General features: G+C 46.6%; 1 protein-coding gene across 1 annotated transcript; it reads left to right on the forward strand.

Moving 5' to 3' along the window:
* Positions 1-1,421: 1,421 nt before the first annotated feature.
* Positions 1,422-2,606, forward strand: LOC116520123 (loricrin-like). Its single transcript, XM_032234274.1, has one exon. It carries the CDS (start codon positions 1,422-1,424, stop codon positions 2,604-2,606), a length of 1,185 nt encoding a protein of 394 aa, XP_032090165.1.
* Positions 2,607-11,399: the final 8,793 nt, after the last annotated feature.

Here is an 11,399-nt window from a genome sequence, read left to right on the forward strand (position 1 = left end):
TGGGAGTTCCAAAACTTCTGGAGGATGGTTCATCATCCTTAGTATGAAACAAAACTCCAAGGATGGTTTTGTTGACGTTTCTTCCATCTCTTCGCTGATCTTGATAACTCATAGTAAGGGCTGGGATTTGGGATGTAGCCAGAGTATTGGGTGTATCTCCTGATTTCAAGAGCATGAAGATTAACCTTGTCTGATTGTATGTAAGCAGAGGGATTTCTTTCAGTTCTCTGACATCTAAATGGTTATGGTTAGGCAAACCACTTTGCCACTCCCTCAGGTTTATCCTCAGAGGTTCTTTAAATTAGCAAGTGATGAAACGGTCTTCCAACTTGTTCCCACCAAAACCTCATGTCTGGATGAGGACACAGGCAGTTCAGCACGGGCATTAGTAGACATGAGATTTATTTATTTATTTATTGGTCTTGTATGCCACCCACTCCCGAAGGACTCCGGGCAGCTTACAATAAACAGAGGAAGGGGATAAATAGACAGACAGACAAACAACAGTTTAAAATACACAACATTCATAGTTACAGTGGGGATGGCTATTTCAACAGCCCCCCCAGCCTGCCGGAGCAGCCAGATCTTAGTGGCTTTGCGGAAGGCCGGGAGAGTAGTAAGAGTCCGGATCTCCACGGGGAGCTCGTTCCAGAGGGCTGGAGCTGCAACAGAGAAGGCTCTCCCCCGGGGAGTCACCAGCCAGCATTGGCTGGCAGATGGAATCCAGAGGCCTAGTCTGTGCGATCTGATCCGTCTATGGGAGGTAATTGGCAGGAGGCGGTCTCTCAGGTACCCAGGTCCGATGCCATGTAGGGCTTTATCAGTAACAACTAGCACCTTGAAGCGAGTCCAGAGACTAATGGGTAGCCAGTGCAGCTGGCGGAGGATAGGTGTAATGTGGGTGTACCTGGGTGCACCCACGATCGCTCGCGCGGCTGCATTCTGAACTAGCTGAAGTCTTTGAACACTCTTCAAGGGCAGCCCCATGTAGAGCGCCTTTAGGAACACGATCTGGGCATTTTGATGCCACCATGCTGTAACTAGCAACGTAACTTAAGAGGACAGTCGACACGAACCAAATCTTCGGGACTGAACGGAAATCTATTTCAAACCCTGCATTGACACGAGTTCCTTCCTTGGGAAGGTGAAATAAGACAGAAAAGGTGAGCCGTTGCCGATAGATCACCTTGCAGATAGAAAAGGAGAGCAATTTAAACAAGCTTAAAGGAGAACGGTTTATAAATTTTGACCTCCCTGAGAGGCTCAATTTTTTTTTTTTTAGTTGAAGGGAAATCTTTTTCATAGAGCCTGGCATTTGTTCGTAACAACAGAGCCACCAAGAGGCAGGAGCTGTGCGATAACCTACGTTGTTTTCATTTAGGTGAACGTTCATCAACCAACACCGCTCACTCCCAGAAATTATGAGCCAACAAATTCAATCTAGCGGTTGCTGTGGCACTGGTGGCAGATCCGGCGGTCACTGCCACAGAAGAAGAGGCAGTGGAGGCTCCGGGTGCTGCTGTGCATGCTGCTGCTCCTCTAGAGGTGGATCGGGACATGTGATGGTGGTATCTGGAAGCCAAGGGTCATCCTGCTGCGGTGGAATCCAACAGATCCGGAGCTCCGGCTGCTGTGGCGGAGGTTCTACTGGAGTCGTCGTCGTACCAGGCGGCCAATCTTCTGGATGTTGCGTTGGAGGAGGACATGGGGGTGGGATTTGCCAGCAAAAGATTCCCCTGATTGGTGGTGGTGGTGGTGGAGGAGGAATTTGCTGTGGAGGTGGTAGCGGCGGTGGATGTTGTGGAGGATCAGGAGGTGTGAAGGTCATTGGTGGTGGTGGTGGAGGTGGCAGTGGGTCCGGCTGGTGTGGAACTGGTGGTGGATCAGGGGGCCAGACCACTGTTGTAACCGGAGGTAGTAGTGGATGCTGTGGGGGATCAGGAGGTGTGAAAGTCATTGGTGGTGGTGGTGGAAGTGGCAGTGGATGTTGTGGAGGATCAGGAGGTGTGAAGGTCATTGGTGGTGGTGGTGGAGGTGGCAGTGGGTCCGGCTGGTGTGGAACTGGTGGTGGATCAGGCGGCCAGACCACTGTTGTAACCGGAGGTAGTAGTGGATGCTGTGGGGGATCAGGAGGAGTGACGGTCATTGGTGGCGGAAGTGGAAGCGTGTGTGATGATGGTGGATCAGGGGGCGTGAAGGTTATAGGTGGAGGATCCTCTGGAGGTGGGACTGGAGGAAGCTTTGGGGATGTTAAAGTCATCGGAGGAGGGTCTGGTGGAATATGTGGAACAGGAGGAGGCTCAGGTGGAAAAGCTGTTGTAGTTACTGGAGGAAGCAGCGGGGCGTCTGCTTGTTGCAGCCCTGGGGGAGGCTCAGGCACGGTTGCAGTTGTAGGGACTGGGGGTAGTGGAGGTTCTGGTGGGAAAACCATTGTTGTATCAGGAGGAAGTGGTGGATCTGATTGTTGCAGTGGAGGAGGATCTGGAGGGGCTTCCGTTGTCATTGCTGGTGGCGGTGGTTCCTCCCAGACAAAATGTCCCATTGTTGTTCCACCCTGCATCGGGCAAACAAAACAGGTGTGCCCACTGCCACCCCACATAAAGTAAAACAACATACTGCTCTTGGTGAGAAGGAACCTTGGTGAGGGTACCTCTTCCTCCTACGATGTCTTGCTCAGCCAACGCACTTACGGGGTGCTGCATTTCATGTTCTGCATCGCCATTTCATTTTCGCCTATGTATGTCAGAGGATTCTAAAACTTTGTGCGACCCTGTGGTGGACGGGAATTAATGGCAACACCCACTGAATACCTTGCTTGCATCTCCGTTTTTAGGCTTCGGAGAAAATAAAGCTTGCTGCTGAACTAGCACACTGTTGTTGTCTTCTTATCTCAGGCCATCAGCGCTAACAATTGTCTCATGCGTCGACCTTTTTCCAACACAAGTTTGCAAACATTTTTTTCCCCGAGTTCCTCTCATTCCACCTCCAAACGTGTATCGCTCAGTAATGCATCTGAATTCCCAAAATGAAAAAAATAAGGATGACAGTCTTTTCCATTGTTTCCAGCTTTAAGTGAGTTTTGACATCACTTTGAGTTTTGACATCACTTTCTGGCTACTACCCGGGGGAGGGCCTTCTCTGTGGCGGCTCCGGCCCTTTGGAATGAGCTCCCCGCAGAGATTCGGACCCTCACCTCTCTCCAGGCCTTCCGAAAAGCCGTTAAAACCTGGCTGTGTCGGCAGGCCTGGGGTAAAGAGTTCCCTTCCCCTCTCGAATCATGTGGCTGTTGGTTGTTTTAAATTCCCTGTACTTTTTGTTGTAGTTCTTGTGTTTCCCTTCCCCTCCTTGGGTTTGTGTGCCGCCCTGAGTCCCCCCGGGAATAGGGCGGCATATAAATAAAATGAACCTTGAACCTTGAGGGTTTTTTTAAAAAATTGGCGGGAAAGTGTGAAATCTTTTTTTTTTGGCAGTTTTCCATTTTTGTTCACAATTTTGCTCTCTACTTTGGGTGTCAATTGCCTTGCAGAGATTCAGGACTTCACAGTCCCAGAAACATATAATATGGCCTTGGATCAGGGGTGGGATACTACAAGTTCACCCGCGTTTGGGAGACCCCATAGTTAACGTTATGGTCGGTTCGGAGAACCCCCCAATCCCACCCCTGACTGGCCCTGCCACCCTACCCCACCACTACCACCTCGCCCCTCCCAGAAGTCTCCACCTGGCCTGTTTTGGATGCGAGGTAAGCGCAGGGCCCACACAGAGGCTCAGGGAACAGGGAAACCATCCAGTTTATCTGATGGTTCTTCTTGGTCTTCTGCTCCACCTAGTGATGTGCGTCCGAACTGCATCCCTGGGAAAACAAGGTATGGTATCACCTTGCTGAAGAGCAAACTGGATGGACCAGAAGTGGAAGGAACTGGGCCAGCATTCACCAAACATCTGTCCTATTTAGCCTGCCTAGGAAGAAGCATTCATATAAATTTTGACAACCAATCCAGATCCCACTCGTCCACCAAATGTGGAGATTGGCTGAGGCAGCCAGAAGTAATATTCCATTTGTATTTTATGAATATTTTCCCAGTCCTTCTTAGAACTGAGAAGACTCCAGAAAGGGATAGGAAGTCTCAAAGAAGACCTTACCCTATTTTTCCTTGCAATAAATCTAGTTAATCCGATTTTGTGAGAACCCTCAACCTTCTTGAATATGGCAACCAAGTTAATCAATAAACCATAGTTAAGCAAGCCACATGTTACAAAGCCTGGGTACCCAGTTGATGGGTCTTCATCTTTTGTCTTTTATCCATTGAAAGATCTAAAAGGTGCCATTAAGATTTTGAATGGGGAGAAGGCCCACCTTGGAGTCCGAATTAAATTATACTCTGATTTCCCCCTCAAAAGAGGTTGACAATAAGAGATGAGACATCATTTCTGATAAAAAATCAAGGTCCTAAACTGTTGGAAGATGCCAATAGGCAGTTAGCCGTCTTAAAACATAAGCTTGGCATCAATCAAGATCATGTGTCTCCACAATGCTACTGAAGCAACATTCTTGGCATCTGACATGACTGGAACAGACCCAGATTGTTAGCACAATTAACTGTAATGCGTGCGATTGTGCAAGATCCATAGTTTAAAGCTGGCATGCCCAAACTGGTATGTGACTTAACATCACTCTAAGAGGTTGACAGTGCAGCCTCCAATGTCCTGATTTGGCTAACAAATTGCTCCATTCTGTGAGGGTTAAAGGACCTCCTTAAAGAGAGTCTTCTGAACCACATGTGGCCCAACTCTTCACACCACCACCCCCGATCCTTCTTCTGGCCCAGCACACTTTGCCATGACATTCAACACCAGCAGAAACGTCAAGCTAATTAGATAAGCTGGACCAGGTTTGTTGAAAATGACATGGTCCTCTTCGTGGGGATGCTTCACACCAAAATCATTTAAGATAAAGAAGGATGGGACATCCAACCTAGAGGCTCAAACCCATGAAATGCAATGCGCTGTAAATCTTGGTGAATAAATCAGCTTCTGCTTCCGTGTGCCATCTCTCCACATCCTTTCTCTCACTGGGCTCAGCTCCATTAGAGTGAGGTTGAGTACTTTGTGGCATCAATTACACTGCCCACATTGTTTGTGAGATGCCGTCACAACATGTGGGGAACCACTGTGGTTTGTTGATGAGTCCTGCGCTGTTCAGCCCTGGGTTGGTTTGGATATTGCCCATCACGGGAACATAGCTGGAATGTGCTCTTATGACCACAGTCAGGTTGGACTGTCACGTGAATCCCATAGAGGGGATCTACGGTGATCTAGTTAAATCTACTGAGGAAACCCTACTACCCTTTCCAAATGAACCCAAGAGATCCTGATGACTCACAATCCAACCACATCAAAACCCATCCTTCAAAATGGAGAGTCCCCACTCTCACTACTCAGACTTCCTAACTAAAAGTTGAGATTGGCCATTCCTCAACAACCAATACAAAATTTGCATGCTTTTCCCAGCGCTGACATGCATGGGCTGTAAAATGAATCCATGATGGGTTTCCATAAATGTTAAGATTGGCGGGTTTTACCAGGAAGAGCAAAACAGCCAGTATCACGGGAATGTTTCAATCCCTTTCATGTTTCTCTTCTTTCTTTAGAGAATCTTTAGCTAATGGAAATGAAATTGCATTTCATTTCCATTCTTCTGGTCTCCTCTTCCTTTTACCCAAACCTTCTCCGGAATTTTGCTCTCTCCTTGAGGACCTTCAGGGGTGGGCTTCCAAAATTGCAATAATGGGTTCGCTGCCCCGTTGCTGGGTGGGCGTGGCCTAGTTGGCTTCCTGTACCATGGCAGGGGGATGTTTTTCACCCTCCCCAGGTTCTGGAAGCTTTTGTAGAGCCTCCGGGAGGGGGAAAACTCCCAGTTTTCTCCCAGTTTCCAGACCTCTGGAACTTTCAGTAGGCCTGTTTCCCCCCCCTCCCCGAGCCTCCGTGTGGGCCCTGCACTTACCTGGCATGATGAAGGGTCACATGGAGACTTCTAGGAGGTGAGGGGTGGGCGTGGCCAGCCAGGGGTGGCATTTGGGTGTTCTAACCTAACCCGAGACCATCCTCCAAAAGGATTTGTCCAAAATGCTCTCCCCCTTTCTTTCATACCATGTATATTGCAAACCTGCGCTTATTCCAGCTAATTTACAAGCTTCTGTAGCTACTTGGATTAATTAGACACTGCTTTGAGAAAAGAGGGCCTCTGTGGGAGTTGCCACACTCTTCCTGTGTCTTGAGGTGTCTTTAAGGAATCCAGTCACACCATCCCATGAAAAACGTGCCTGTCTTGGGTCCCCATTTTTCATTCTCCCTGATGTTGGCCAACATTTCTGAGCCTTGATATATGGAGTCCTTGACATAAGGCAATTACGTTGCGCAGGCCGTTGTGATGGATGAAGACTCCAGTTGCAACACACACAGCCCATTCCTTCCGCTTATTGGGTCATTTCCCAGGAAGGAAGGCAGAAGAAGCGTATAAAAACTCCTCGCCGCGAGGACCAAAGCACACATTTGCGGTATTCCACCATCGCAAGCTCCCTCCCTGAAGTTTGGGTAAGTCTACCAAAGCTTTGTCTTCTTGTGGCTGGGGATTGACAAGCTGGCTTAGGGGTAGAAACATAGTGCTTTCGAAAACTAGGAATATTGGATAGCAGATTCCGACGAGCAAGATTTATTAACTGTCTTAAGAACTGGCAACATTGGCAAGTAGAGAAGTAGATGCGCACTGCCGACAAGGAGAAATTATTCTAGTTTACCCTTGATATAAAGGTATAGAATTTGAACATTTGCAATGAAATATTTATTGTCATGGTTACTCCGCCATTATGGTTTGAGATATCATCATTTCTTCCCCAGCTCTTCCTCTAGATACCTGAAATGACTGGGAAGAAGAGAGTAGAGGTTGACACAGCATGAACTGTATTTATTGTATTAAAATGCTTGCCTCATGCACCAATCTCATGACAGTTTACAGCATGTATCAAAGTGCAATAGCGTATATAGCTAATAGCGAACACCATTGTTAGCATTGGTGATGTTACCTAGTTGGGTAATGAAATGAAGTCAACCAAGCTTAGAGAGCACCAAGGACCCCTCATTCAAAATCTGTTTTCCCCATTCTTCATATGTATTTATATTACAATATTATCCTGATATCCAGTGGTGGATTTCAAAATTTTTTAGAACCTCTTCTGTAGGTGTGGCCTGCTTTGTGGGAGTGGCTTGTTGGCCATGTGACCGGGTGGGAGTGGCTTGCCAGCCATGTGACTGGGTGGAAGTGGCCAACTTGTAAAATGTGGTGAAACTCACTTAACAACGCTCTTGCTTAGCAACCAAAAACGAATGGTGTGTACTATTTTTTATTTATGTATTGTTTTATGTTTTATTGTCTTGTACTCCCCTCCCTATATATTGTAAGCCGCCCTGAGTCCCCTCAGGGAAAAGGGCGGCCTATAAATAATAATAAAACCTAAACCTAAACCTAAACTCTGGCTCAGAAACTCTGGCATTTGAAGCACACAAGTCTTAAAGCTGTCAAGTTACATCCCTAACCCTTTAGGGGGAAAAAACCCACTTGACAGCTTTAAGACTTTAAGATTTAGATAGGACTCTTAGAGGCGGGCAGGGTGATTGGTGAGCCAGCCAATCAGTGAGCAGCGGGCGGGACAAGCGTGGTGCCGACGGACGGGGCGAGGGAGCTGGAACCGGTTCTAAATGGCATGGTAGATTTGTGGAACCTCTTCTATAGAAGAGGTTAGAACCGCCAGGAACCCACCCCTGCTGATATCTATCACACTGCTAAAATAATAATCCAACTTGTACAGGTCTGATATTAATACACATTATTGAAATATACACATAAAAACATTATTTCACTATATTTTCCCTTATCCTTCGTCTCTTACCTGCTTCCGAACCTTTTTTTTTTTAAAGTTTTCCTCCCATGTTCATCCCTTTTATTCCCCCTATTTGACTATGCAATCTGGCTGTTAAAAAGTTAACACTTTCAATAGCATCCAGATTGGAAGACTTGGGAATTAAACAGATCAGACAGACTGAGCTCAGTTTAAAATTGAGACGGGAAGCCAACCTTTACCCATGTCTGTCTGTTGTTAGAAGTTTGGGAATGCTGGGCTGGGTCTTCGTAGCAGGTGTACTTATCGTTTCTTGCTTTGCCGCAGATTTGCCAGCAGACAAGACATCAGGATGTGCTCTCGCAACAACGATGGATGTTCTCGAGACAATTCATGTAACAGTGGGAGGAGTTCCTGCCGTGAGGAACGAAGTGGTTGCTCCGATGGAAGCAATCCAACTTTCACAGTGATGACCTTACCGATGGTGCAGGATATGAACGCTCTGACCCAGAGCCAGAAGCAGTGTCCCATGGTTTATTCCACTCCCCAGCTCCAACAATCTCAGCAGCTCAAGCAGCCTGTTCCATATCCTCCCCAACAGCAGATGAAGCAGCCACCACAGATGATGAAGAAGTAGCAGAGCAGAAGACCGAGGAGACGCTGCAACACACTGCATCTGAAAGCTAGCAAATTAGTTCCTGCTTATGCAAATACATATATATATATGTCGGCAGCAAGCATTAAAATGCACAAATCTATATTTCGGTTTTGAGTCCTTTTGTACGCGAATGACTTGGAGTAGGGAAGGTGGTGTGTTGGTGGGAACCAATGGTGGGATTCAAATTATTTAACAACAGGTTCTCTGCCCTAATGACCAGCTGGGTAGGCATGGCTCAGTGATCATGTGACTGGGTGGGCATGGCGAACTCAATGTCACTCATGTCAATGGGCGCTTTGCCTTAGCTGCTATAATGTAATAAGGGTTAACCAGAGAGGCAGTTTCTGTAAGCAGGGCAATAAAGGTGAGGCTAGAAACGACACCAGAATGTTTCCTTCCTGCCTTCCTCACAGGAGGAAGTGGGGAAAAACAAAAGGAGATTTCTTCCAACAACTGGTTCTCCGAACTGCTTAGAAAGTTAACAACCGGTTCTTCCGAATAGGTGCGAGCTGGCTGAATCCCACCACTGGTGGGAACGAGGGAATTAGTATGGTTGAACCAGAGGTGATATTCAGGCGGTTTGGGCGAACCGGTAGCAGCAGCTGTGGGAGGCTCTGCCCACCAGCCACAGCGTAATTCACGAGCACAGTGCATGCGCAGAAGGTGGTACACCTGCGTAGGTGAGGCGCATACAAGCGAAGCGAGCTCTTGTGCGTGCTCACATTTGTGAACCGGTAGGGAAGATAAGTGAATCCCACCGCTGGGTTGAACCACTTAAAACGCCTCTTTAAGGAAATAATCAATGTTTTAAATGTCCAGTACAATCATTTAGCAGCATGAGTCCATGAAAGATTTCTGCATTTTCCACTTCAGAAAGAAAACATTCAAATTCGGAGCCAGTGTTTGGGGAAAACACAACAACAAACCCCCCACAATGATTAAATCCTAAAAGGTACATCAAATCTCAAACTGACACCCATTGTTAAAATTAGACTATGCCTTGAGACTGTGTCTCTCACACACATACAGAGAGAGGGACAGAGAGAGACAGAGACAGACAGACAGACACACACACACACACATTCTGGTTTAGAGTCTTCTGATTTTAGTAGATTTCCACCTGGGAATCTGGTGTTCTCCAGAATCATTCAATTCATTTCTGATTAAATCTTGGAACTGATTCGAATGAATAAACCATTGGCAGGTACAAAACATTCCCGGGCTTGAACGAATCATAAAATGCACTGCTTTGCTTTTCATTGGTTCACCTCAACAACTTTCTCCTTGTGTATTCTTATTTGAAACAAAAATGACAGGCCCAAGATGACATGGTAAGAAATACCAGAAACTAATCATCTCCACCTTAATTTTAACCGATTCCTTCTAATAAGTCTCTGTTTCCTGATTTGGTTAGGCTGTTCTTTGATTACTACTCATCATTGCAGAAAGAAATTAATATACCACAATCCAGGTGGCCCGGATCTCCCTTAGATGACCAGGCAGGTTAGTTTGTGAACAATGGAAGTGGTGAACTAGCGCGTGAATGCGTTCTAGATCATCTTGGTGACCTCCCAAATATATTACCATTAGAAATCTCAGAATTCCAGGTCAGAATGGAATATAATTGGCACTATTTTCTAATAATCTTGAGAGCCATAATCCCAATATCTCTGGAGGACATAAGCTTTAAGAATCTAACTAAAGGTTTCCAAAGATCTGAAGAAGATCAGAAGGGGTCTCAACTGTCTTAATTGTAAATCCATGGGCAGATAAATACAACGCATCATTTCCTCAATTCTTCTAATAAATAGATTTGACTACTTAGGAGGTTTTCCTGAGTTGGTAGGTAAACCAACAGAAAGATGATCCTAGATAGTTGGCAATTTCAGATCAATTCTGATTCCTTTAAAATGTCTTTAAACTTCTTTGGCACTTAGTCTATCCCACAAAATAAAGAATAAAAGAACTTGAGAGATGGCAATAGCAAAAGCAATAGCACTTAAGACTTATCTACTGCTTTACGGTGCTTTCCAGCCCTCTCTAAGCGGTTTACAGAGTCAGCCTCTTGCCCCCCAACAATCTGGGTCCTCCTTTGACCCACCTTGGAAGGACGGAAGGCTGAGTCAACCTTGAGCCTGGTGAGATTTGAACTGCCAAATTGCAGGCAGCCGGCAGGCAGCAGAAAGAGCCTGCAGTACTGCATTCTAACCACTGCACCACTGTGCTTTTTCTTTCTGGAAAGGAAGGAAGGAAGGAAGGAAGGGAGGAAGGGAGGAAGGGAGGGAGGGAGGGAGGGAGGATGGAAGGAAGGAAGAAGGAATAGGAATAGCGCTTAGACTTATATTCCGCTTCACAGTGCTTTTACAGCCTCTCTAAGTGGTTTACAGAGAGACCCTCTTGCTCCCAACAATCTGGGTCCTCCCTTTGACCCACCTCGGAAGGACAGAAGGCTGAGTCAACCTTGAGCCTGGTGAGATTTGAACTGCCAAATTGCAGGCAGCCAGCAGTCAGCAGAGGTAGCCTGCAGTACTGCACTCTAACCACTGCACTACCGTGGCTCATAGCATCTTCTTCCCAAAGAAAAATAAATGAAGTAGTCAAGCCATGCCAACACCTAGATTTACTATTAGAATAATATTGTAAAGCGGCCCCTCTCCCAGTAGCACCGTATCATCACTATATGATCCTTTGAGGCTCTTTCGAAGTTGGGGAGGATGAGCTGTGGTCCTCCCGAATACTCAATCAATGCTCGTTCCTCTGAAGCCAGCCAATGAGAGCTCCTGCTTCCCAGGAGCTCAGCCAGTCAGAATGTGTTACTTTCTAGCGGCTCTGTTGTTGTAACCTCC

This window comes from Thamnophis elegans, chromosome 17, assembly GCF_009769535.1.
Source record: "Thamnophis elegans isolate rThaEle1 chromosome 17, rThaEle1.pri, whole genome shotgun sequence".
NCBI lineage: Eukaryota > Metazoa > Chordata > Lepidosauria > Squamata > Colubridae > Thamnophis > Thamnophis elegans.

Excerpts from the sequence above, each read along its gene's own strand:
- LOC116520123 (XM_032234274.1), top strand. The coding sequence starts at position 1,422 with ATGAGCCAACAAATTCAATCTAGCGGTTGCTGTGGCACTGGTGGCAGA.